Raw genomic sequence first — 27,923 nt, 5'->3', positions numbered from 1 at the left:
TAAAAGCCTTAAAAGCTTCAAAACACCGATTCGTTCACGAATGAATCCTCACTACACTATAGTCATGTGTGGCTTCAAGTAAACAGTGACACTTACCAAAGTCCAACTCTAGATTTACTGAACCACTGCAGAAAATGTTGGTAAGTTCTTACAATTTGTTACTATTTAAAAAAGTAATAAAACACTCAATAAATTTTTAAAGTGTATTCGATAAAATGTGTTCATTATGTTCATATATTTGTTTGAATTTATATATGTTTAAGTGTATCACAGTGTCACTGAATGGTAATGTGCACCACTATATGATGAAACTGCTGTTTTATGTCAGTGTCTTGAGATCATGAAGGTTTAATGTGCTGATAAATAGGTATATCAAGGCGCTGAGCTGGAAACACCTCCCTCAGGACTGGAGAGAGAGTTTCACACTTTATTTAACTCTGATGCTCTGCAATTTCTGTCTGAACTCATTTCTACCTTCCAACCAGAGGTTGACAAGGTATCGGTTACCCACTATTTACTTATATAAATCATTTCTAATAGTGTTTACAGCTTGTTTAAAAAACAAAACAAAAAAAACTGTACAATAGGCAATTATTTGATTTGTTGTGGATTATCTGCACAGAAAGTCATTTAAAAGCGAGGAAACCCAAAATACAAATTTTTAATCATTAGACATATTGTCACACTTTTACAAGGTTTTGAACTTGAGAGTCCTAAGGAAAGTTCAATTGGATCTTACTGGAGAGTTACCAGGTTTTCTACAGGACACAGCTCACATTCGAAAAGATCCTAGCTGGAGAGTTAACCCAGTTCCAGACAGATTACACTGCAGACATGTGGACATTGGTGACCTTTCACCATGTAATACACAACGCCTTATTATGGGACTCAAATCTACTGCCCAAGGGTTACAGGTAGTACTTGGTTGTGCCAATATGATGGTGACATACAATAAACTAGAGTTGCAAAAATATGTTGATGTATTGACTATTTGTATGTATACACAATTTGTATGTATCAGTGATTTTAGTTTATTTGCATTCATAATTGGTTTGGCACCATCTAATTTGTAACTGTACTATTGTTCTGTTGTAGATTGATTTTGATGATGGCAACTGCCCAACATATCGCAATCAAATAAAGGGCATTTATAATGTTTACCTGGCTGTGCACAACCAGTTTCAAGGTGAGTCTCATGTCATCTCTTGCCACTCTGTTTATTATGAAACATTCTCATCCCATCCGAATGTCTGGAAAGCATGTGTTTACAATGTGTCACATTTGTTTTAAATAGATGTACCACCCATTTCTCAGGCTCCAGTGCTGATGCTCCGTCCTCGAGCGTGGAACATGGTTGAGCACAACATGATGGTATGGATCTGTAGTGAGATCGTGTAATGGCACAGATCAGGATACCTGTGATAGACTGTCCAAATTATAACCACTTTACAACCACAAATGAGATCTATTTAAAATTTCAGAGTATCTGCTAGACCAGGGGTGTTCAATCTTTTAGAGGCCACAGACTACCACATATTATCATTCTTGAGAGGGACAATCAATGAAAGTCTTTCATCATAATACATTTCATATTCATATTATAGCTCTGTGCTCTTACTTTATGTCAATAAATGGCTCATTTGTGTGTTTTTATTGCTCCAAATGGGTTTTTGGAGAAACATCTGATTCAGATTAAAATGGAAGTTTTAAAGGTGCAATGTGTACATTTTAGGAGGATCTATTGACAGAAATGCAATATAATATACATAACTATGTTTGTGGTGTATAAAGACCTTACATAATGAACCATTATGTTTTTATTACCTTAAAATGAGACATTTCTATCTACATACCCCGTGGGTCTACTACATGCGAAGTCGCCATTTTGTGCCGGCATGTTTCTACAGTAGCCCTAAATGGACAAACTGTTCTACAGAGCTTGTTTGCTTGACTGGCTACTCTCTGCTGTCTCCGACGAAATCTTTGTTCTGAATTGGCCACCGTAGCTTCTCTATATTGCAATTCACAACCTCACCGCTAAATGCCGCTAAAATTTACACAGTGCACTTTGATGCTAAAATGAAAAATAACTGAGAAAACTCTTTAGCTGTAAATGAGCTGACTCTGAATAATGAAATATCCTTCTTGGTAGTGAGAAGACTATGAGCATCTGTTTCTCTGTAGGTGAATGGTCGAGAGGTTCCTGGTCCATTGTTTGATTTTGGTCTGCTGATGTTTCATAATGCTAAACTCCTTCTTCAAAACCAGAGTGGTCCTTTTTTCTACTTGTCCAAGGTCAGTGTAAGATGTTACTTTGTTTACGAGGACAGAACTTCAGTGTAGTATCAAACATATCCTAGAAAATCTACATGTTTTGTTGTATAGGTTGAGAGCTACATGGAGGCCAGATTGTGGAGTCAGATTTTTTTCTGGACTGAGAAGAAGGTGCAGATCGAGATTACATATGTTCCATTGCACTTTTAACTACCATGCAGTTTATTTCCTAACATATTCTGATATTGATTGAATTATTTTGTAGCTTGGCCTGCCAGCGGGCTGTATAAAGGCTACCGTGCTGATTGAGTGTGTCCTGGCATCGTTCGAGATGGAGGAGATTTTGTACGAGCTCAAGGAGCACTCTGCTGGTCTCAACTGTGGCATCTGGGATTACTCAGCTTCATTTGTCAACAAATTCGGTCAGCTCATATGTATTCTGGAAGTATGACTAGTTTAAACCTAATCACGTCTCTAGTTAGTGACGATGGTTAACTTTGTAGGTCATCGAGCTGATTTCCTCCTCCCTGACCGCAGTAAGTATGTAGATATGGAGAAGCGTTTCCTGCACAGCTACATGGACCTTCTAGTGCAGACGTGTCACCGCAGGGGTGCCCTAGCAACAGGTGGCATGGCAGCATTGCTGTTGCCTAGAGACAAAGAGAGTGACCTCTACAAGACTGTACTCGCTACTGTTACCAGGCAAGATGCAAATAACAGCTCTATGGTGATATGAATCCACACCATAATCACAATAAAATGCAGTGGCACACAAATCCTAATATGACATGAAACATGAAATAGCCTAAACAGGCCCATTGTCAATAGCACAGAGATTTATGAAGCACTGCTCTCACAGTTTCATAAACAGCTTTTTGTTGGTCCGCGTGGCGAATTTGCGTGACCAATTGAATTTGAATTGAACTCTGCACTTCAGCTTCTCATCAGATTTTCTGTCCAATCAAATGCTCCCTAGAATCTGAAGCGTCCCGCCCCTACACTATAAATAGACGCTAAAGCTGCGTCTATAATCTGTCGCTTGTTCATACAGTTACTCTATATGGTGAATGGCACATAGTGCACAACAAAATGTATCGGACCCATTTGAATTCTACTCAGAATGCTATATTTTAAAGCGATATGGAAGAGTTTAGAAGGAGAAACAGTTGGACAGATTCAGCATTAGAAACAGCACTGACGTAGACGAGATAACATCGGTACCATGCACCAACATTAAAGGGTTAGTTCACCCATAAATGAAAATTATGTAATTAATGACTCACCATCATGTCGTTCCAAACCCGTAAGACCTTCGTTCCTCTTCAGAACACAGTTTAAGATATTTTAGATTTAGTCCAAGAGCTTTCTGTCCCTCCATTGAAAGTGTTTGCACGGTAGACTGTCCATGTCCAAAAAGGTAATAAAAACATCATCAAAGTAGTCCATGTGACATCAGTGGGTTAATTAGAAGTTCTTGAAGCATCGAAAATACATTTTGGTCCAAAAATACCAGAAACTATGACTTTATTCAGCATTGTATTCTCTTCCGGGTCTGTTGTCAATCTGGGTTCACGACTCCGCAGTGACGCTGCTGACGTGTTTACAGTCTGAGGGAGACGTACGCTGTATTCAAGCTATTCTACATTGTTTGTATTTTGGTATTGCTATATTTTTTAAAATGGTGCGCAAGTGTGCATGTTGCGGATGTCCTAATCGCCAAAAACAACGACGTAAAAGTGCATTATCAACGGCGACAGATGAAAGGATTCAATGGAATCAATTCAATGGAAAGGATTCCGGAAGAGAAGACAATGCTGAATAAAGTCGTAGTTTTTGTTATTTTTGGACCAAAATGTATTTTCGATGCTTCAAAAACTTCTAACTAACCCACTGATGTCACATGGACTACTTTGATGATGTTTTTATTACCTTTCTGGACATGGACAGTCTACCGTACAAACATTTTCAATGAAGGGACAGAAAGCTCTCGGACTAAATCAAATATCTTAAACTGTGTTCTGAAGATGAACGAAGGTCTTACAGGTTTGGAACATCATGAGGGTGAGTCATTAATGACATAATTTTCATTTTTGGGTGAACTAATCCTTTAATTACACACTTTTCAAACTACACATCCTCAGCATGATTATGTTCACAATTTTGCTTTAGTAACAGATTTATATTAAATCTAAAAGCAGAATCTATTTGACTGTGGTTGTAATAATCTGTCAAATGCGACTTTGTGTTACTGGCTGTTTTAAAAAAGAAGAGGAGCTGCTCGATATGTCCCGCCCTGCCTTCCTGTTTCAGTGGAAATTACGTCAACACATTAAATAACGCTGTGCATTTCAAGGCATTTCATTTGGGCCTTTAAATCATGCACCTTGTTTTGGAGATAACCAATGTGATCAGGCTGACAGTTGTTGCCTTGCAGATGATAAAACTGGGGGGAAACATATAGGCCTATTCACACTGAAGGAGCAGCAGAAGCTTCTAAGGACCAGAATATAATATAGACTTGGCTGTGGGCTCTTTAGACTCTTTAGAACTGTATGAAATCACCTAACAACCTTGGCAACTGCATAGCAGTCCTATACGGTCATGCCCTGGAAACCACCCACAATACATACCAAGTGCAAGTGCCTGTTTTGGACAGATGTGCTCTACTCAAATTCATCAGAGACTCCACTTATGTCGTTAGAGTGCTGTCACATTAATTTGCAAATTTATCCCAAGTTATGTTAAAGCTTACATAATATAATGCATCAATCTGTAGAGTGTGCTGATCAAAAAAGGCTTATCAAAATGCTCATGCAGTTTTACTTCTGTATTTGTTCTCCATACAAATGGTCTTTCTTGTGTTGCTTTAGACTTAAGTTACTGGAGATCAAAGCAGGAGTTGATGGGTTCATGGTTTATGACATGGACCTGATTGAGCCCATGCAAAAAGTAAGTGTCCCACATTCTATAACAGGTTGTTCATGACTTCCCCATTATAAAATTAGCATATATACATATAACAAATGTTTACATATAAAAAATATAAAACTCTCTCTCACGCACAGCTGTTCCAGCTTCACTCTCACGGTCAGAACCAACTCCTGCAGCTCCGTGAAGATATCAGTGTGACCCCTGAGGACTTGCTCATCATGCCTGCAGTTAGTTACATGTCAACTTATTAATAAATGGGTGGTCAAAGTCCCTTTCAAGGTCTTTGGTGTGGTGAGGTCTTGCAAAGTTGCTTTATTTTACAGTACGTGTACTTATAATGAAAGTACTGGTATAACCCAGTTATTGTAATTGCTATAATAAGTACATAGTATTTACATGCAGAATAGGACTGTAAAATAAAGTGCTACCCAAAGTTTTATTATAGTTTAAAATGTGGTTGTCGTTGTATTGATTTATAATATGTAACTTTCAAGTGCTTTACATTTCTATAGGGAGGAGTAACATTGTATGGACTGAGGTATAACATCGCTGTAGGAGTCCTCTTCATTGAAGCCTGGCTTTCAGGTACAAAACTTGATTTTAACTGTTTTTTAAACACATACTCTGTGCTCAGAAAAAAAAAAGAAAAGAAAAAAAGGTTTTATGGATATTAACATTGAACGACAGGCAGAGGTCATTTCTTCTATCTGGGGAAGGTTGAGGATTCAGCAACTGCAGAGATATCCAGATCTCAGGTCCGTTTACAACACTGCTCAGCTCACATGGTACAATTTAACACCATAGCTTATTCTAAGAGGCTGCTTTTATCAGGTTTGGCAGTGGATCCGGCACCAGGTGAGACTAGAGGATGATGGGATGGTAGTGACACGAGGTCTAGTCAGCAGCTTGGCTGGAGACCTGATTGGAGATCTGAAGGCAGCCATACATTGCCAAACAAACAGGTAGAGAATGCTGCACAGATGAAATACATTTGTTGGAATGTACACAAAATGAAGTGGGATTAAAGCAACAAGAGACTATGTGTTGCAGTGATTTTACCATGGTTACAGGATGTTCTTGGGGGCAATATGAAGAGAAAAAAACCCACTTATCAATAAACTGTTTATGGTTTATAAAAAAGGAGTGGTGTAATGGATTTTATTTAATGTCCCCCAGGTGAAGATTAAAGATTTAGACAGTTTGTCTAAATTAACATTATAAATCTGTTACAGAGCTATGCCACCTGATTGCCCAAGAGCTCATATTGACAAATACTGACCTTTTCTCTTTCCACTCTCTTTAGAGACCAAGAGAGGTTGATGACTGCTGTGTCCATGTTTCTAGAGATAGTGCAGAAGAATGATTTCCCAGAGTTCATCACTACATACCTTAACCTGGACCACACTTTCCTCAGCTCTCAGAGCCAACATGAGAACGGACCAACAGACACGGTGCCCAAAGCCAGACTCTAAACGAGTCTAAGATTACTTCCATATCACAAGCATATTACATCCATGAAAATGCTGTTGTAACATTTGTAAACCACCAACTCTTCATACAAAAAATTTAGACAATTATTTAGATGGGTCAAAATGGTGTGTAAAAAAAAAGGGTGTGAACAAATTATTTTCATATACCAATAGCACAGTAGTTCTCAACCGTTTTTTTTTTTTTTTTCCCCCTCAACCAATTGACAAAGGAGCAATGTGTAAATTTTAGCAGTATCTAGCTTTGAGGTTGCGAACTGCAACCAACGACACTCACCTCACCCAGAAGTTACGGTGGCCAAGACAAAGATGTCGTCGTCAGAGAGTAGCTTGTGTGAAGCAATGAGGTGTGAAACAAAAAATAGTCTCTGTTCTAATAAACCAGACAAATGATACTACTACGTGTGTATTCAATGTAGTGACGGTGCAAGCTGCCTCTAAAACACAATTTAGAAGAACAACATAGTGACTAAACGCGCTCTATAGTGTTTGTCCGTTTAGAGCTGCTGTAGAACCACGTCAGCGCAAAATGGCGACTTAACGTATGGGGATCAGCAGTTTATGTAGATAGAAATGGCTCATTCTATGGTAATAAAAACATAATGGTTCATTATGTAAGGTCTCTATACACCACTGAAAACTTGGTTATGTATATTATATTGCATCCTCCCAAATTTTACACATTGCATCTTTAATTATATAAAACAAACCAAATCTATTAAAAATCAAGATGCGTCTAATTGTAATTCAGCCCATCAACAACTACCTGGGAATAATATAATGAGGAAGCCTAATTTTAAAAGTGGGAATTTTAGACCATGGAAGTTAATAAAATCATAAAACTATGGTGAACATACATTTTTCTAGTTCTAAATATTTTACAGGGTAGATATTATGACTGCAAAATATTTATAAAAATTCTAACTTTTTACTGGATAAAAACAATGATTTTTATAGATAAATCAAACAATGGGAAAAACCATGGGGTCTTTGAGTATTGTGGTGGATAACAGGGGGCCTTGGAGTCAAAACGGCTGAGAACAATTGCTATAGAACATAAATTAAGGCTATAATTCATTTTAATATATTCAAAAAGGTCATCTTATTTCCAAATATCAAGTAAAAGTAATGCCTAAAAGAGTAAATTAAAAACATACTTGAAAGCCCAAATTTAACTTTACTTCAAATTTCTTGTGGTCTCTATTTTCTAAGATTTGTAACTGTTACATCTTAAAATGTACAACCAAATGTGGAAATTAAAAACAAAAACAGAAGTGCATCACAGTAATGTTATTTTGTTTTATTTGTAACTGTGAGTGTCAAATGACGGGACATTTTCTCCAAATTCAGACAGTGGTATGTTTGATAGAGAGGGGAAAAAAAACCATAAACAGAAAGGATGAAACCAGCATAAGAGAACCCAAACAATGAGTGGGAGAAAAATAAAATAAGCCAAACAAACCCAAAAGAAACACAGTCACAGTAAAAGGTCCAACAGAAGCCACTGCCGCCTCTAAGACGTTCACTGAATAACCGAAACGCAGCAGAGGATGAAAGAGAAAAAATAAAGAGATGCACATCTGCCTCTCCTCGGCACTCCGGGTGACCTTCAAATCGACTCTGTTATCAACCTATTGGCCAAACATCATAAGTTTCCTCCCAATTGACATGGTAGGCTTCGACCGCTGGCTCCCCCTGGTGGCTGATCCTGGAACTGCTTTGTGCCCAGCAACAATGCCACATTAATTCACTGCCACACACTCCCCCCTCCCCCCTCCCCAGGTGCCGTCATCTGCATCTAAAGGTCCGCCCCACAGGTTTGGCACACGACCACGCAAGTCAAACCAGGACCAAAAGTATTGTTCCTCCTCATATTATTCGGTTCTCTTAATATTATTTCATATAAATTACTCTTAAAAACATGAGAAGCAAGATGCATGTGTCTGATAAACAGGAATTAGGTCCAATGAGTTCACTGTGACCGTCTTGATCAATATTTCTCTGTAATACCGTTTATTCTGTTCTAGCATAAGAGACGCCATTGGCCATATTAAAAAAACAAGATAGAAAGAAAGGAAAAAAAAAAAAGGAGTAAAACGGGTTTTTCCCCTATTGCTTGCTCGCTCCCGTGAGTAGATGCAAAGGCAGAAGGTAACTGTGGTCTCATTAGTGCAGTGGAGTCTCAACCTCTGTGGGGCGTCTGGTCTCAAATGCTGACGGCCATAAAACGGCCACCTTGCTCACTTCCTGAAATGCTCACATCTCATTAGGCATGTCCTCATGGTCACAGGGGGACAGATCTCCGTTGGTGGTCACCGCAGAGTTGTCCTGGTAACCGGGGGGCATGAAGGCTACGGCGTAGGGATAGACACCATGGCAAGCCACACGGTACGATTCCACAATTTTCTCCTGCTGTGAGCCCAGACTGCCATCCCTCAAGGCCTGGAGCACATCGGTGCACGTCTAATAGTCACACATACAAACATGAGAGATGTAGCCTCATTCGTTTCATGTGAAATACCATCATATTTATAATGTTCTGTGTATCGCTGTTGTACCTGAATGGTTCTGCCTGTTAGGGACTCATTCAAAGAAGTAGCCAGCTCAGCAGCCATGGCCTCAGAGGAGGGGTCCAGAAAGACCATCATCTTAGCAGCTGCACACAAAACAGGCAGATTCTAAATGCACAGCTAAAATAATTTAGTGGCATGCTAATGCTAAGAAGTTTCACAGCAACAAAGTAATAAGTAGTCATTCATGAGCAAAAAGGTTATGTGAACGGGCAGTAATGCGATTGTATGTGTTTCATCACTCGTATTTAATTTTTATTATTTTATTCAAATCAAGCATACATTTAATGACGAGCAATACCATTCAATAGTCTGGGTTTGGTATGATTAGAAAGCAGCCTCTTCAAGACTAATTTTTTTTATTAAAAAGTAAAAATGTAATATTCTGAAACTTTATTACAATTTAAAATACAGTAGTCAACATTTGAAGTGGATCAAAACCTTTCAAAGTTGTCCTAAAACCTTCTTCCTAGGACAACTTTGATGAACTTTTTTGATCCACTTTAAATGTTGACTAGTGTAACTGGTTTCTATTTTTAAAATGTAATTTTCGTGATGGCAAAACTGAATTTTCAGCATTTCTCCAGTCTTCAATGTCACATGATCCTTCAGAAATCATTCTAAAATACTGATTTAGTGCTGAAAAATCAATGTTGAAAACTTGTGCTGATTTATATTTTTGTGTATATTTTTTTAAAGATTCTTTGATGAATAGAAAGTTCAAAAGAACAGTATTTATTCAAAATAGTAATCTTTTGAAACATTTTAAATGCCTTTACTGTCACTTTTGATCATTTTAATGCATTCTTACTGAAAACTATAAATTTCTTTCAAAAGACTGAAAATGAAAACAGACCCCAAACTTTAGAACGATAGTTCATAATTACAATTGTACTTGTAAAATAGGGGTTTACCTGGGTGGTAGATCATTTAGTGTTGTGGCTCCGAAACTCTAATTCTCTTCCACTAACTCTTCGTGACAACTCTACTAAATCCTCCTCCAAATCACAACCAAAAACCTATATTTTCTTGCAGTATTTGCAGCCCTCCTCGTAGTATTTTGCCGTTTAGTTACTGTGTGTACTGTATGATGCATGTATTTATGTTTGATGCTGTGTTTATATATTTATCTCCTTGTACAGTGACCTTGAGCTTGGGCACTTTATAAATAAAACTTATCATTAAAGCTGCACGATTAATCACAATTAACATGAAATCACGCTCAAAACGATTTGGCTGCATTTATGAAATCGCAAAGGCTGTGATTATTTTTTTATGCGCAGCTTTTCAATGAAGCACGGCTCTGTGATCAGTAGTAAATGATGCTCCATCTGAAAGCACTGAGATTCAGTCGCTTAGAACGTGCATTTGAAGAAGCAACATGCTTCTTCAAAGACATTTAATAGCATGTTTTTATTCCAAAGTGTTTTTTGAGTGTTTGAAAATGTCCTTCTGTGAGATTATATGGCTTCTTAATCAGAATAAGCCACACAACATAAATTGCTATGTCGATTAGCATTGAAGTATAAATATACTTTATTATTGTGAAAATACCAGAGAAGGCTCGAAGAAATAACCATATATTGTCATAGTTGTGTTTTTATTAAAGGTGCCCTAGAATACTTTTCACAAGATGTAATATAAGTCTAAGGTGTCCCCTGAATGTGTCTGTGAAGTTTCACCTTAAAATACCCCATAAATATTTTTTTGTTCATTTTTTTAACTGCCTATTTTAGGGCATCATTATAAACGTGCTGATTCAGGTCGCTTCCCCTTTAAATGCTCACGCTCCCCGCCCTCGAGCTCGTGACTCTATAATACATTGCATAAAAAGTTCACAAAGCTAATATAACCCTCAAATGGATCTTTACAAGATGTTTGTCATGCATCAGATCATGTGAGTATAGTATTTATTTGGATGTTTACATTTGATTCTGAATGAGTTTGATAGTACTCCGTGGCTAAAGCTAACATTACACACTGTTGGAGAGATTTATAAAGAATGAAGTTGTGTTTATGAATTATACCGACTGCAAGTGTTTAAAAATGAAAATAGCAACATGACTCTGATCTCCGTGAATACAGTAATAAACGATGGTAACTTTAACCACATTTAACAGTACATTAGCAACATGCTAACGAAACATTTAGAAAGACAATTTACAAATATCACTAAAAATATCATGATATCATGGATCATGTCAGTTATTATTGCTCCATCTGCCATTTTTCGCTATTGTTCTTGCTTGCTTACCTAGTCTGATGATTCAGCTGTGCACAGATCCAGACGATAATACTGCCTTGTCTAATGCCTTGAACATGAGCTGGCATATGCAAATATTGGGGGCGTACATATTAATGATCCCGACTGTAACGTAACAGTCGGTGTTATGTTGAGATTGGCCTGTTCTTCGGAGGTCTTTTAAACAAATGAGATTTATATAAGGAGGAGGAAACAAAGGAGTTTGAGACTCACTGTATGTAATTTCCATGTGCTGAACTCTTGATATTCAACTATGCCAAGATAAATTAAATTTTTAATTCTATGGCACCTTTCTTCTGTTTATTTAGGTACAACGATAGTATGATGCCCATAGGGATTGTCTGAAATGACGTACATTATCGTACATCTGCAGAGTTTCTGCACGAGAGCGCCCTTTGGCTTTCAGATGGAGCAGCATTTACAACTGATCATAGAGCCGTGCTTCACTAACAAGCTGCGCATAAAAAAAATGTTGGGCTTTGCCAAATCCTGTGCAGTTTATTTCGAATAATTGTGCAGCCCTACTTATGATTATTAAAAGTTCATTAACATCACAAGTGGGTACCTGCAACCCTGTGTGGTATTGAGTTTGCATGTTTGCTCAGGAAGTTCTTGTTGAAAGTCTTGGGGTCACTCTCGCCAAACAGTTTTGTGATCTCCTGCTTCAGAACAGTCTGCACTGCCCCCGGTATGTCCTTACTGTCCGACACTGCAAACAGACACAAATCTTAGTGTACTTGTGTGCTTTTGTTCTCTATGAGGAAAGTATGTGCACCTTTACGTACCTCCTTTGAAGAATCGCACAAAACACTGGTGGAGCCAAGGGTTATCGGGGTCCAACGAGTAAGCTCTCTTCACTGATTGCAACATCAAAAGATACTTCTCTACAAACATAAACACACATTATGAGTTTTAAATCAAAGAACCTGAAACAATATGAATCACTATGTTGAGTTCTTCAGTACGGCCACCTTTCCTGAGGTAGATCTCAAAGGCCAGCAGGTGCGTCTCTATTTTATTCTTTACTAAGTTCTTCAGAGGAGTCAGGAACTTAACCGCTTCTTCTAGAGGATTCTCAACCTACAGACAAAAACATGACACTGATGAACAAATCAAAATAGTTTATCCTCTAAAGAACAAGTGGCTTTGTCAACATGCACACCTTTGCCAGTTTTTCTGGTATGAGCTCCTCTTTAGGTCCTCCAATTTCCTCCTCATCCTCTTCCTTTTTCTTCTTTTGGTTCTTTAGCTGTTTCTCTTTTTCAGCATTCTTCTTTTCCTCCTCTAACTGGGCTTTCTTTTGGGCACGTCTCTGTTTGTTGCGCAATTTCTTCAGCTCCTTGTCTGTCAGGTTGGCTACAGAACAAACAATTGTTGAGAAAACAAAATTCACCTGACTTTTTTGTAAACTTTGTCCAAAAATCAAGGACGGGCTTCAGAGGTTTGAATGTGTTGAATTTGTTTAGTGTGCATGAAGGTACCGTTGTCGGCTTGTGATTCCTTGTTGTCATCAGAGAGCGGGTTATCGTGAAGGCTGAGGTAGATCTCGATGGCCGTACGTGCTGCTTTGAAGTAGAAAGGGTGCATACGCAACACATCCTCTAGTTTGAGCAAATCCACATAGGAGCGCAGAGTCATCTTCCGCATACAATATGTGTGGAAGTCAAACTGGTCATCCGTTATCTCCACAAAATGCTGTGAATGGCAAAAGATAAAAGTGTAAAGATATTTCAGACCATTCATTTTGAACTCTAAACCAGCTTTGGGCTAAACATACAGATTTAGCATGGAGGTATTCAACATGGCAGTTCACCAACTACAGATTTAAAGTTGAAATAAACATCTTACAGTGTCTAATGCTGTAGGACATACCCTCTCAATTTCATGGCACTTCTTTAGCGCATCTCCATACTTGTTCAAGGACTTGTAGGCCAGAGCACATTCAGTCTGGAACCACATGCACTGCATCTCATTCAGGTTCTCTACCGCAGAGGTTCCTTCCTGCAGGAAACAACAAAAGATCCGATATACTCAGATTGATGTTTTTGGTATGACAGATCACTCCTGGAAAAATATACTTGAGAAATTAAAAAGGACAATATGGAAGTTGTAAGGAAAGCAAGTCCCACCTATTAGTTACAAGTGCTAAGTGAATTATTAGATTTTACTGTAATGTATGCATTAGCTTGACAAAACCGAAACAAGATTTTCTTTGGTGAAAGGAAGGGCTGCACGATTAATTGGACGATTAGAAAAAAAACATTGAAATTGCGCTTAAACGATTTGGCTTAATGCGATTATGAAATCGCAAAGCAGCGATTATTTTTTATGCGCGGCTTGTCAATGAAGTATGGCTCCAAATGCTAATCCATCTGAAAGCACTGAGTTTGAGTTGCTTATAATGTACATTAGAAAGAGCAACATGTGTCAAACATCTTTCCAGACATGAGAAGCATTTATTAACATCTTGTCCAACAAAAGACAACATTTAATAACATGTTTTTACTCCAAACTCACTTCTTAATGACAGTTGAGCATCCTTCTGAGTGATGATATGGCTTCTTACACAGAATAAGGCAGTCGTGTGTTTATTAGTCATGTTTAACCAATCAAAACGTTTCAATCTTCTGTTTATTCAGTTACAGCGATAGTATGGGATTTCCTGGAATGACGTGTGTTCTACTTCGGCAGTAGGGCATATTTGCAGTTTCTGCGTGAGAGCACCCTTTTGGCTTTCAGAGGGAGAAGCATTTACTACTGATCACAGAGCTGTACAGCTCTGACAAGCTGCGCATAAAATAATCGCAGCCTTTGCCAAATCGTATGCGATAAATCGTACAGCCCTAGTGAAAGGGGAAAAAAATGGTTGTGGCTTTAACATTACTGAAACAGTCTTTCAACGTAATCAGTCTCTCTCTCTATTCAGATACACTGCGAACCAAGAAACAGCTGCCAAAATAACTTCTGAATGGACCTGTCTTTCAAAGGGACTTCAAATATTAGTAACATAACATACTTCCAGATTTTGTTTCTCTTATGCTCACCAAGGCTGCATTTAATCAAATATACAATAAAAACTTTAATACTGTGAAATATTAATACAATTTAAAATAACATCCATTTAAATACATTTTAAGGGGTTAGTTCACCCAAAAAATTTAAATTCTGTCATTAATTACTCACCTTCATGTCGTTCCACACCTGTTAGTCCTTCGTTCATCTTCTCAACACAAATTAGATATTTTTGATAAAATCTGATGGCTCAGTGAGGCATTGACAGCAAGTTAATTTCTACTTTAAATGCCCAGAAAGGTACTAAAAAACATTTAAAACAGTTCATGTGACTAGTGGTTCAACCTTAGCTTCATGAAGCTTTACAAATCTTTTGTTTCAAATGGTTTGGAGCGTGAAAGTCACGTGATTTCAGTAAACGAGGTTTCGTTATGTTATAAGCGTTTCGAAATTTCAATGGTTTGCGTGACTTTGGCAGTTTGTTTTTTTGGCACAAAAAGTATTGTTGTCGCTTCATAACATTAAGGTTAAACCACTGTAGTCACAACTGTTTTAAATATGTCTTTAATAGCTTTCTGGGCGTTTGAAAGTATAAATTAACTAGCTGGCAATGGAGGCCTCACTGAGCCACTGGATTTTATCAAAAATATCTTAATTTGTGTTCTGAAGATTAACAAAGGTCTTACGGGTATGGAACGACATGAGGGTGAGTAATAAATGACAGAATTTTCATTTTTGGGTGAACTAACCCTTTAAAATGTAAATTATTCAAGTGAAGGCAAAGCTGAATTTTCATGGAAATGATATTTCATTTTTTGCATTCTTTGATGAGAAGAACATCATTATTTGAAATCAAAGTCTTTTGTAATATTCTAAATATCTTTACCCTCACTCTCTATCAATTTAAAGCATTCTTGCTGAATAAAAGCATTTATTTCTTAAAATCTTACAGACCCCACATTTTTGAACGGTAGCGTATTGCAATAATTAGTGTCATTTGAGCTTAACCACACTAACCCGTGTGAACTTGGAACACATCTCTTCAGCCTCCTTGATAAGGCCAGCCTTCAGCAAATACTTGGCACACTTGGAGTTGATGAAGCGGTCAGCAGTGTCCAGAGCCTGGGCCTCATCCATCCATCGAGCAGCTTCACGGATGTTACCTGCATGCTTTCAAGAAAACAAGACAGAGATGGAAAATAAGTCACTCTCTCAAGTTCCGTTTAATGGGTCGTCCTTGAGAACATTTTGAAACACTTCTCAAACGTGAAGGTGGCATTTTGTTAACTCTTGATGCAAAGTACCTCAATTTGTTTCATTGACTTGAGTGTGTTTTACCTTGTATATCTTTGCCTTGATGAGGAAGAGCTCTATGAGGGTGGGGGTGCTTTCAATGGCTGTGTTGATGTATTCAAGGGCCAGCGTCTGTTTGCCGATATGGTTGAAATGCTGGGCCAGGAAAAACTGAACCCACAGTAGAGTGGTGGGTGGCTCCGTTTTCCCGTCATCTACAAATTCAGCAACATGTCCACAGTGAGAAATTTGCCACCATCCACACCATCACTTCAACTGCCATCCATCAATAGAATTTGTTTACATGTACTCACCATTGTGGTTAAACATTTTACAGGTTCTTAAACTTTTTTCATAGCCCACAACTAACTCCTCAATTATCGCTACCTGCAAAAGACATGAAGATGTTACACAAAGGTGTATGTTCTTATTTGCTGAAGTGCAGAAATTTCTACACATCTCTAGGTCATATCGTCACCTCACCTTGTCTTTTTGGTGGTAGAGTGATTTGAGTGTGGTAAAGACAGGCGGGCATCCTTTGCTAAAGTTCATCCTCAGATAGCGATCCAAACACTCTCTAAACTTCTCACCTGCGAGAACCAAATGTGGTCATATACACAGACAATTTATGAGAGCATAACAGCCTTATTGATTTGACAAGACTGACACTGACCTGTGAGGAAGCTGAGAGGAAGTCTTCTTGGCACCAGGCCTTTAGGATACTTAATCCAGGCATCTTCATAGATTTTCTGCTTCTCCTCGGCACTCTCTGAAAGCAGAATGACATATAATAAGGGCTAACAGAAATGAAAATCGGCCAAGATTTGCTGCATTTATGATAATGAGTGTTTACTTGGTTTGAGTGCTTTCTCCAGCCCTTGATAGTAGCTCCAGTTCTCAGGGTTTCTCTCCAGCAGTCGGCGGTAAACCTCCGCAGCTTCACTAGCCCGGTCTAACTTCAGAAGCAGCTCTCCTAAACATACCAACACATTTTGTTTTAAAGAAACTGCAACAGCACATGACAAAAGAGTTTCCAAATGACACACAAAGAGATGCACCCTTATTAAAGTTCTAGCCAACAGTGGTAGTTGTTTTGTCTAAATAAATAAAAAATACACTACCAGGATCCATTAAATTGATCCAAATGGGCAGTGCAGATATTTATAATGTTACAAAAAATTTCTATCTAAAATAAATGCTGTTCTTTGAACAATCTGCTCTAAGATTCTGTTTTCAACATTGAAAACAATAAGAAATGTTTCTTGAGCATAGGGCTGGACGATTATGACCTAAACTCAAAACCTTGATTAACTGAACTCATAGTTCACTTACAAGGTTAATACTGTAATATGCTTGAAAATTAAAAGGTGGGATATTTTTTCCTATTGAAAGAGTGATCTGACATAACAGCTCACTTTCAGCAGTTATTTTATCTATGGTTCATAATATTTCTTACAGATTTCTGCTCATTGTAAATCAGATAAATTTAAATTAGCACAGTACAAGTAGGCTACGTACCAGGTCATACTGTCTCTCTGTTAATTGTGAAGCTGTGGGTTGTAAATAGTTACTTCAAAAGTAGAAAAATATAAGCTATAATAACTTTCGAGTTTCTAAGCTACTTCAGTGATAAATCACAGGACAGCGCTGACAAGTAGTTTCTGCTCCTCAGTGCGCGCGATCTTCACGTTTTGTGCGGCTACTCTGAGTGTGCATGCCACAATGCAGCTGCACGAGCACGGTAGCTCGATATAATAATACACATCTGATCGTCTAAATCGCTTGAATGTCCAAACTGGCAAACCTTAAAACAAATGACAAAGTTTAGTGAAGACGCAAAGCTCACATTAAAAAAATTACATCAATTAGAGGTTCTGAATTTTGGTTCGATTACTTTTCAATTTATCGTCCAGCCCTACTTGAGCATCAAATCAGCATATTAGCATGATTTCTGAAGGATCGTGTGATACTGAAGACTGGAGTTCTGATTCTGAAGATTCAATTTTGCATCACGGGAATAAAAAATATTTTTAATTAAATTAAAATAGAAAAGTTTTATATTGTAGTAATATTTGACTATTTCCATTTTTACTGTATTTTGATCAAATAAATGCAGCTTCATTAGTCTTCTTTCAAAAACATCTGAAAAATTTCACCAACCCCAAACTTTTCAACAGTAGTTAAATAACTAAATAAATAATTTAAATTCTATTAGTGAATTTACGCATTAAAACATTATATTGTGCATTAAAATATGAATATTTATTTTGATATTTACTAAAAAATTAAAAGTGTTATTAAATTAGTGCAAAGTTAGCAAAGTTGATGTAAAAAAAAAAAAGGAAAAATGAGCATGCAGTTAACCCTCTAATATCAGCCAATAACTGACATTATTGAACTGAACATCCACTGACACATTGATAAAAGCACACCTCTTGTCTCTTCTACAGCCAGTTTGTCACAGATCTGTTTTTCATAGTTGGTCAGGTGATCAAGCGCTTCTTTGATAAGCCCGGCCTCTCTCAACAGCTGGTTCTGATACAGCAAAAGCTCACTGTACTCATAATCCACTTTTTCAGGAGACGTCTGAAACACAATTATCCACGAACCTCAGTGGCTTTTCGCAAAAAATAAACTTTGTGTAGATGACATAACTTACAGAAAGAAGTGAAAAAATACCTGCTGTGTTTTGCGGAACTCTTCCACAATCTTAGCCGCCATCTCATAATCTTCCAGAAGGTGGTACGCAATGGCATATCCAATCCAGGAGGCTCTTTGAGCCGGACGCAACTGCAGTAACTGGTACCTGGTCTCCTGTGTAAGAGAAATGAGAGAATTGAGAAATCTTTTAATGAGCATATTTCTAATTTAAAATAAACATTACAAATTATAATATTACCATAACAATTTGAGAGAAAAGATTACTTTGGAAAAAAATATAAATCAACAGTATTTTAACTGGCTTTTTCCATGGAACATTGTAATTTCCTGACTCAAAATAACTTACCCTGTAACCTTCAAGGTCTCTCATTTGGATCTGCAGCAGAGAGAGATCTCTGAGGATCTGCAGATTGTCTTTGTCCCATTTAAGAGCATTCCTGTAGCACTTGATGGCCTCGTCATACTTTTTATCCGAGCGCTGAAGCAAACCATACACGTGCCAACCTGAAGAAGAGTTAAGGACAGGAAACAGCACTGCGCCGAGGGCTGACTGATTTTGGGGGGTGAATATAAATATATATTTTTTTTACATTTAAAAAATATAATTTTAAGAAAACTGTATGAAAAAAATACAATAAAACAGTGCCATGCTTTACTTTTTAACATGCAGTGCATATTTATTTAATTAAATAGCAGCCTTTGCAATTTGATAATTGGACTAGGCTGGAGGTCGGCAACCCGCGGCTCTTTAGCGCTGGATGGATGGAAGCGATGGAAAATATTTAATTGATGATTTGTCAACATAATATATAACAATACAATATATATGGAATGATTTTACCTCAAAATCCAACAATTTGAGACAAAATGATAAATGCAAATCCATGTTTCTCTGCCTGTTTCTGTGAATTGCACCAATCCATTTGCTTCTTTTTTTCTGTAGCTTTCAGCAGTTTTTAAATATATATCTCGGGAATACCTCATTATGTATTTGTAGCCTACTTAGTCATTTTCATAGAAGTAGGCTAATATAGCTAATATACACTTACAGCCTGTGCTGCCTTCATATAAGGCTTATATAAGTCTTTTAATTTTTTTGCGGCTCCAGACAGATTTGTTTTTTAGGTCCAATATTTTGAACATTTTGGGTTGCCGACCCCTGGACTAGGCCATATCACAATACTATCAAAATTTTGATTAAAGGTGCAGTATGTAGGATTTCTGTCCACTAGAGGCCTATTCAAAACAAGGCGTAACTTGACGCGAAGTTTGAGCACGGAATCTTGGGACAGGTGGTCTTCACTTCAACGGACGGTGCAAAAGAACAGTGATTGGAGTCGGGAAGAAATCATGTTCATGGATGCAATTATTAACCTTACTGTAGTATGAAGCAGAGCAGGAACGAGTGTTGTGGAAGCTGAACGAGGAGCTGGAGCAATTGCGCAACACGCCTCACGAGCAGCGGAGCTTTTATTATGCCACAGCCGCTGCTTCCGCTTTTCCGGTCATGAGTATGATTTAACGCCGCTCTGTTTATCATATTAGATACATTTGAGAGTGTTGAAAATTATGTTATGTTACTCTGTGCGTTCGCTCAGCGACTGCTGTGAGACACTGTTACACATTGCAGTCAGATTTTAGAATATCATATTAAATGCTGGATGGCTTGTGTTCATAAATGGCATGCAATTCATTTTAAAACTTGTATGATGGAGAAAATTCTGTATTACTGTTACTAAAAAAAAAAGCTGCATCTGATTATGCTATGTTAGCTACTTCACAAAATAGTGTTTTTCTCTCAGGCATGGAAAAGCATGGTACTCGCAAAAAAAAAAAAAAAAAAAAAAGATTCAAGATAATACATAATACTTCGTTTTCTGTCTATAAATATATCAAAACAGTTGTTCCCTGTCTATTAAAACATGTAAATATTAAAGCGTCTTTGGTGTTTCCATGGTTTCTACAAAATAAAACAGGAAACCGAGGGTAACCCGGGAATGACGCAATTGACAGGCGACTCCTCACACGTCCCGGAGCCTTGGTTAAAATTGCAATTTTCTCACAATTTACAAATAGTTGGAAACATTTAGGATATTGGAAGTACAAAATGTATAACACTGGCCTAGTGTTTTTTGGATAATTTACTGCAAAAATCCTACATATTGCACCTTTAATCTGCACCTATTCTTTAAAGTCACCATGAAATCGAAATTCTTTTTTTTTTTTTTTTTTTTTTTTTAACAGAATTTATTATAAATTATTTATCTGTGCAGTTTTTCAATTCATGTGTCCTCAAAGTCTTCAAAATAACTTCCCCTTCCTATTGCAAGTACTTTTTTCTCTTCTCTGATGGCGTGTTCACTGGCGCGAGGGCGGGACAACCTGTCACTCACATGAGATCATAGCAATAACAAACCACAACCATCCAATCAATTCCAAATGGACAAAATCAAGTCCCACCCTACATTTTTTTTGTTCAAGAAACTGTTTAACTTGGTATACATCACAATAGGGAAGGAAAAGCCTATCCCAATTTTCATTTCATGCTGACTTTAAATTACGCTGTAGGACAATCGGTGTCGTACAGTTGCCAGGCACCTGAGATTAAGAGTCACAAAGAACCTCCAAACGGGTTTCATTCAGTACTAGTTGCGGACAACAAGTTCATACGTGCACAAAAATTACTAATACTTCTTTTGACAATGCTTTCCATGAATCTACTGACGGTAGGAAAAGTTAAGGATACAGACATGACTCTTCAGATCGTTTCGTAAACCTCGTCGCACTAGATCATACGCCTCCTCCTTTCGACCCAAGCAGTTCAGAGTCAGTCCCTTCATTGCGAGGGTCTCTGAGGGATGGGGGGGGGGGAAAGATGATTATGTGCACAACAACTTTAATTAGTCAAAATGATGAAAATAATTAAGTAATTAATGTCAGAGAATGGTCTTACCTCCGTGTTCGGCGAACTTCGAGTTGGACAGGATCTGTTTGCAAAACTTGAGGCCATTTCTGTACTGCTTGTGTTCGTAGCATCTCTGCAAGACAAAACGAGAAAAGCATGCTGACTAAAATCACTTTCACTGTGTATATTAGACAAAATGAAAGTACGGTAAAGGTGTGTGGTTAGAGATGTACAGCTTCTCTACACATCAAACCAAAATCAAACCAAAACATCACCAAAAGTAGGTGAGGCGCATAACCAACGCAACTGCAAAATCAGCACAGTGAGTGTATGATAAAAATGTAAATCACCTTGGCACTCTGTAGAAGACGACATAAGAGAAAACAAAGGTTAAAAGGATTCATGAACTCCTGCAAAGACACATGCTGGATAATCAAGATATCAATGTCAGGAAAAGATATCAATGTCTGCTTACTGGTGTAACTCTTATTAAAGTACTTCACAATGCAGGGTTCCTACACATTTTCCATTTCAAAATTCCATATTTTTACAGACGTCCAAATGATTTTTCAGACAATATTTAACATAAATGGATCATACAGCATTATTTTTGGTAATAGTACAGTCATCATTAAATATTTTTATTTTCCGTTTTGTGATTATTTGTGTTTTTCTGATAAGAAGAAACCTAAAACACTATAAACTGCATATATTTACCTCTGACACATCACTTACTGTACTGTAAATATGGTCTGATGTTGCATGATCACCAAACTGCAAAGCACAGTCTGATTTAGACGATCGCTTGCTATCTGTTGCTGGTTTGAATGCACATTCATTTAGTGAAGTTCAAAAGAGACTCTCTTACAGTTAAGAATTCATTCAGTCGTGTTTGACAATTAAACAATCACTAAATAATTTCATGATTCGATTCTATTTTGAAGCTTGCGATTCAAATCAATTCAAATTTTGACTCAATTCCATTCAATATCGATTAATTTGGGGTATGTATCATGTACAGTACAGAGCACATTTTCTCAAAGAAAAAAAAAATGTCTGAACTAATGTTGTAAACTATTCAGGGAACCCTATTTGGTACATTATTATAATATTAAAAGGTTAAAAATCAACTGACTTGTATAGGCTACTTACATTTAAATTATACATAAGGATTTTATAATAATTTAACAATTAGTTTGATAACATATTTTGATTATTTTATGCATGACTATGCTTCTACTCATTTTTTGAAATATAAATATTTAAATAGTGTCTGTCATGAAAGGGATTTATTCAAACATACATTAAATATTGAAGAACATGTTAAGTAAAAATTGAATGAGTATACAAGATGGTGCATATATTTAGCTAAATGCTCCTCTCTAGAGTTCATTTTCTAGCTGACTAACAAGTTTATGGTCATTAAATGGCAACATTTCATGATATTGTTTACAAGCTGTTTTATTGACCTTGTTGTGTGGTTAAACACTGACTGAGTGATTACATGTGACGTGATACAGATTTCGGTAAGTTGTACTGTATCTTTCAACATGGCTTCTGATGTTCGCTAATATTTATTTCGTGTTGTAACTAGTACTCTTGAAATAAGGGGCTACAACAATCCATCACACAACATTAAAGAGCGGCAAAACAATATTTATTGCTTGTAATTTTGTAATAAAATGGACAGAATTTGAAAGCTGAGGCTTATTGTGATTTATTGGATAGGAGGTGCGCTACAAAGTTTTGTTTATTTATCAAATGAAAACAGCATGGACTAATAGATTGATTCTTGGGATTTAAGAATTGATATCAGTTCATAAAAATGAGAATCGATTAAAATTGTATGATACATTTTTTTTTTTTTTTTTTTTAGAAATTCTTACTTTTACATTTAGAAAACTGAATAGGGGCAATAGTCTGGAAACAAATATTTTTCTGTACTTATCCAGACCTGGAAATTACACAAATCAAATTACATACTTTCCCAAACAGCATAGGAACCCTGACAATGCTACTAAAATGCCTGTGGCAGGCTCCGAAAAAAAGGCTATGATGGTGAGATGTTGATTAAAAATGGATTCCAATCTACTTTGGTCACCACAACAGTTTTGACATCGCAGGAAAGCTGTCTGCCAAATATCGACTTAACAGTATCGTGAAGGAATGTCCTTCTAACATTAGCATGTTTAATGGACTGACCTCATTAGGCACTGCTGTTTGCAAGGTTATCATGACTAAAAGTAATGTGTGAATTGGAAAAAAATAAAAATCACAAAAAGGACTTCTAGCAATTCAACCTCCAGCCCTCTGCCAGAAGAGAAACAGATGTCAGAAAACACAAATAAACCAACGTCAGATGACTTAAAATGTCTAACTTTGCATTCTGGAACAAGAAAAATCATGATAGTCTTATAATAAGTAAAAACAACTACTTGGGGCTGTTTCTCGACTGGTCATTATTAATACACATTATTAAGAGCAATGACTGGGTAAGTAGCTGTTGTTTCACTATGACCTAAAAACAACTTCCAAAAGCACAAAGAATTTCATAAGAACAAAAGTGCATCATTTGAACTGGGTTTATGAAACGATTTCCAATTGTTCTCTATCAGGGCAGTCATATTATTGGCTATGTCAATAGGTTTTGAGACACAGCTAGTCTCCCAGAATACATTCTCTTTTGGTTTCTGCTTGAACCATATTAAAGACCTATGAAATCACAAGGTTTTATAGCTTTTAGCCAAAAAGCGTCAGCTTTGAGGCCATCTATATGCTAGTGCACTCTTATAAATACCAAAAATGTTATACCAAAGTTTATTTACAAATAAGCTAATTAAAATAAATTAAAACTTAAAATTTAAATTTTGCAGGCACTTAATATCAAATACACTCATCTTGCATTGAGTTTAACCAAAATCTATCTAGAATGATAATGTCCCACTCCCTAATATCACCACCAAACATGATTCATGTTTTTTTTTTTTTTTTTTAGTTAATGTTCATGTTTGATTTGTCCAGGTAGCATCTGACAGCAGTTTTTGAGGCGTGGTGTTCAGGTACAAATAAAAGTGTCAATGCACAATAATGGTGCATTTGAAGTCATGTTTTTTTTCCAATAAAGCTTGCGTAACAATTCCGTACCCACTAAAGTAACTACAGCAATACTGCCTTAATATGTTTCCAACACTGCTGTTATTTTTGCGGTTGGTGTTGCTTTAAATGGATTAACTTTCATATGTTAACGTATACGGTGACTAATCGATTCAATCCCGCGTTTTAACACGATTTAGAGCACGAAATACTCAAACGCCACACGTTGTTATTGGTACAGCTTTATAAAGCGACTTTATAGCACTGTTTAATGGTTATTCCGGCCACACAGTTATAAAATCACAGATCTTTTGCGCTAATGTGCTAAGGCAGTTAGCTGCAGTGTGTCAGGCAAGTTCATCTGCTCTCAAAGTGCGTGAATGTGCAAGAGCTAATAGCCATGTTACGACTATTAAAGCAATGCCAACGCTCTCTCTTCGCATGCAAAATATTCTTAGGAGGTTTCTCGTGAGGTCAGCAGAGAGAGAGATCCTGGCTAAAATAGGAAAGCGACTGATACACGCTTCCTTTCTATTATTAACAATCCAACGTTCGTTTGCAGATACGTTTCCCCCAACTTACCAATATTCTCTTAAAGAGAGCGTTCTCCTTCGGCGGCAGAGTTATCGAAGGCATGCTGCTTCTGTTTGAGTGTTGATCAACCGTGACTTTGTTCTAATCATGAATCGGAATCCGCGATCCTCTGGCCGGATTGTCTGCTGTATCGTAAAAGCCCCCCGAACTTCGCTGTCTGGGGCTCCTCGACTTCACGTGGTGACAGCAGGCCCCCCTTCAGAACCAAAATGGCGACACTGCTTCTCCCCGGGTCAAACGGTGAACTGCGCATGCGCTGGGTGTGCAGCATTTCCGAGGCGGGGATGAAAGGTTTTTTTATTTAGTATATTATAAATTAATATATATAATAATAGGAAATAAATACATAAAGTGTAAGAGTGCATCTTAGTGACTCTGTATTATATTTATAATTATAATTACAATTAAATACACGGCCAAGCACAAATATTTATGACTCTTATGCAGTATGCATTGTAGTCACGAGATGGCAATATTATCATGGTAGTGTGTTATTGTGTTCAGCAAATTATACATTTTGTAAGAGCTTGTGGAAGTGGTGTTTCTAAAACAATATCTTAAAGACTGCATTTTGAGTTGTTTATATTAATAAACACAATTGCAGTTAAAACAACAATATTTTTTTTATATTGTACAACTTTTTTTATTGTTCTGGGAAAATTTCACAATATACAAAAAGAAATGGTCAAGGTCCAAGCCAAATGTCACGTACTACGAAAGAGGATTAGGGCCAAGCAATAATAAAAAAAATAAAACCATCTCGAGATTAAAGTTGTTAAATTTCGAGAAAAAAACTCGTTACATTTCGAGAAAAAAAGTCGAAATAAAATGTTGAGAATAAAGAAAAAAAAGAGTCGTTAAATTATGAGAACAAATTCGTAATTTAACGAATTGTTCTCGTAATTCAACGACTTTTTTCTCGTAATTTAACAACTTTAATCTCGAGATGTTTTTTTTTATTATTATTATTGCTTGGCCCTAATCCTCTTCCGTAACTTACAGAGAAGACTTATATCAATATTTGTCATGAAAATAGAGTTTTTAATTAATGAATAGTTGTTATGTTCACTCTGGCATGTTTGTGTATACATTGGTATATATTGAGTCATAAGGTCATAAAGTGTGTTTCATTCGTGATCGATTACTCTACGCGCCGCTAGGTCAGCCCAGTCTAGGAGGCAGGAAATATAATCGAGCACAGATCCAATTTTGTGTGGAAGAGAAACGCTTTCAAAATGCCTCTCGGCCGGTTATTGTTGCGGACTTCAACTGTCAATAAGAGTGAGTATGGCAATGCTAATTATATCTGGCGTACATTATAGTCCCAGTACATTTCCTTGGTAAATTTGTTTATTCGCCCTATCTTAGCAAAGCAGTATGGCCTGACCTTTCTTAGCTTAGCAAGACTAGCAACACAGCAGCCAATGCATTAGTTACATCACACGTCTGATGTATTTATATACATTTAATATAGCTATTTTAACATTTTAAAATAAAATGTCCGTATTTATAAGTGTCCATATAAATGTGTAGTCTGGTATGCTGTAATGATATGGCCATTTTTAGGTGTTGGTGAAAAAAATGTTTATTGTTTTTTTGTCAATCTTATTAACTGTTATATTACATTAATACATGTTACATTTAACAAAATGGAAATATTACAACATTTTAAATATTTGGAAAGTTGGTTGAATGTCAATCAGTGTTGCTGCTTTTTGTTTAATAAGTCAGTTCATATATAAACTATCAACTTACATATAACAGGTACCAAAACTGTCAAAAAAACAGGCATTATGTTAAATATAAATTGTTTTGATGATTGCTTTTCTTTCTCTTTTTCAGTGGTTAGTAGGAATAATTATACAGCATTCAAACCTGATCCCTCCAAGCCAAACATGCTAAGAGTAGGACTGGCATTTGGAAGTACAGCTCTATTGTGGGCTCTGGTAACTCCATTTAAATGATCTCTCATACATACAAACAAACTTGCACCTGCTTTTAAGTTTCCTAAACACCCTCTCTGTTCCCCAACAGCTGTTCAAACAACACAGCACTGATGTGCATGAGTACAAAACAAGGAATGGGTTAGAGTAATTCACAAGGCCATGTAAGTAAAAGCCATTACCATTTTATCATGCAGTTTCAGACTGGAAACAGTGAATTTATGCTAATTGCTCTTTCTTTTTTCTTTTTTAGGACATTGCTCTACGGTTTGTGGATCTTCTGTTTTTCATGTTTCAATGTTCCTCTGCTATGAAAAGATGTACAATAATGTTAAATAAAGTTGTGTATATATAACTTGCCTCTTGTCACTCTCTCCTAGCTCCAGCGAACACGAGTAGCAAAGATATATATATTATATATTAAATTTATATGGCTTGCCTTTTCCCCTTCATTTCATTGTTGAACATTGTCTGTCCTAATTAGGTAAATACCATTGACAGTTTATACAGGATGGGACTTTTGAATACAGTCATTAAACAAAACAGGTGTAATGGTAAATCTTTTTGTGAAGAATTTATGAGCGGGGGTTCAATCTTCAACTGGCTGGCGGGAGCAGCCACTGACAGGTCACATGACAGACAGACAGATAGATAGCAGTGGTGTTCTGAAATGAGGTGCAATTTTTTTATGAATCAATGTAAATTCATGCATTACTCTTAACGCTGACACATCTTCCTTGTTAAATGAACATTACATTACATCAAAAAAGAAACAAAATACAATTCTATTTTGTAATTTTACATTAACAATGTAATGTTCTATTTATCATAAACAAGTCAATCTCATCAAGTTAGTGTTTTAAGCATTTATACATTCCAAAATGATAACTAAAGGCA

General features: G+C 36.8%; 3 protein-coding genes across 3 annotated transcripts; 2 read left to right on the top strand and 1 right to left on the bottom strand.

Annotated features, from left to right (window-relative positions):
• Positions 1-56: 56 nt before the first annotated feature.
• Positions 57-7,821, top strand: ugl (ureidoglycolate lyase). The gene is made up of 15 exons (XM_067388856.1): positions 57-140; positions 368-496; positions 696-914; positions 1,096-1,186; positions 1,295-1,371; positions 2,185-2,295; positions 2,386-2,445; positions 2,540-2,696; positions 2,778-2,976; positions 5,145-5,223; positions 5,340-5,432; positions 5,718-5,790; positions 5,893-5,960; positions 6,037-6,167; positions 6,509-7,821. The coding sequence occupies exons 1-15, from the start codon at positions 135-137 to the stop codon at positions 6,675-6,677; spliced, it is 1,662 nt and encodes a 553-aa protein (XP_067244957.1). The 5' UTR covers positions 57-134; the 3' UTR covers positions 6,678-7,821.
• A 632-nt stretch (positions 7,822-8,453) lies between these two features.
• Positions 8,454-25,308, bottom strand: naa15a (N-alpha-acetyltransferase 15, NatA auxiliary subunit a). The gene is made up of 20 exons (XM_067388855.1): positions 25,072-25,308; positions 21,445-21,529; positions 21,238-21,342; positions 18,838-18,995; positions 18,510-18,644; positions 18,263-18,416; positions 16,684-16,803; positions 16,504-16,599; positions 16,314-16,420; positions 16,145-16,217; positions 15,876-16,045; positions 15,555-15,707; positions 13,398-13,526; positions 13,007-13,220; positions 12,688-12,881; positions 12,497-12,605; positions 12,311-12,409; positions 12,091-12,234; positions 9,251-9,348; positions 8,454-9,155 (listed from the first exon to the last, which is right to left on the bottom strand). The coding sequence occupies exons 1-20, from the start codon at positions 25,123-25,125 to the stop codon at positions 8,949-8,951; spliced, it is 2,604 nt and encodes an 867-aa protein (XP_067244956.1). The 5' UTR covers positions 25,126-25,308; the 3' UTR covers positions 8,454-8,948.
• Positions 25,309-26,228: 920 nt separating this feature from the next.
• Positions 26,229-27,386, top strand: ndufc1 (NADH:ubiquinone oxidoreductase subunit C1). The gene is made up of 4 exons (XM_067381448.1): positions 26,229-26,364; positions 26,926-27,029; positions 27,118-27,190; positions 27,280-27,386. The coding sequence occupies exons 1-3, from the start codon at positions 26,319-26,321 to the stop codon at positions 27,175-27,177; spliced, it is 210 nt and encodes a 69-aa protein (XP_067237549.1). The 5' UTR covers positions 26,229-26,318; the 3' UTR covers positions 27,178-27,190; positions 27,280-27,386.
• Positions 27,387-27,923: the final 537 nt, after the last annotated feature.

Source organism: Chanodichthys erythropterus, chromosome 1 (genome assembly GCF_024489055.1).
Source record: "Chanodichthys erythropterus isolate Z2021 chromosome 1, ASM2448905v1, whole genome shotgun sequence".
Lineage (NCBI taxonomy): Eukaryota > Metazoa > Chordata > Actinopteri > Cypriniformes > Xenocyprididae > Chanodichthys > Chanodichthys erythropterus.
The sequence above is the reverse complement of the archived record's forward strand: the minus strand, read 5'-3'. Positions and strand labels throughout refer to the sequence as shown.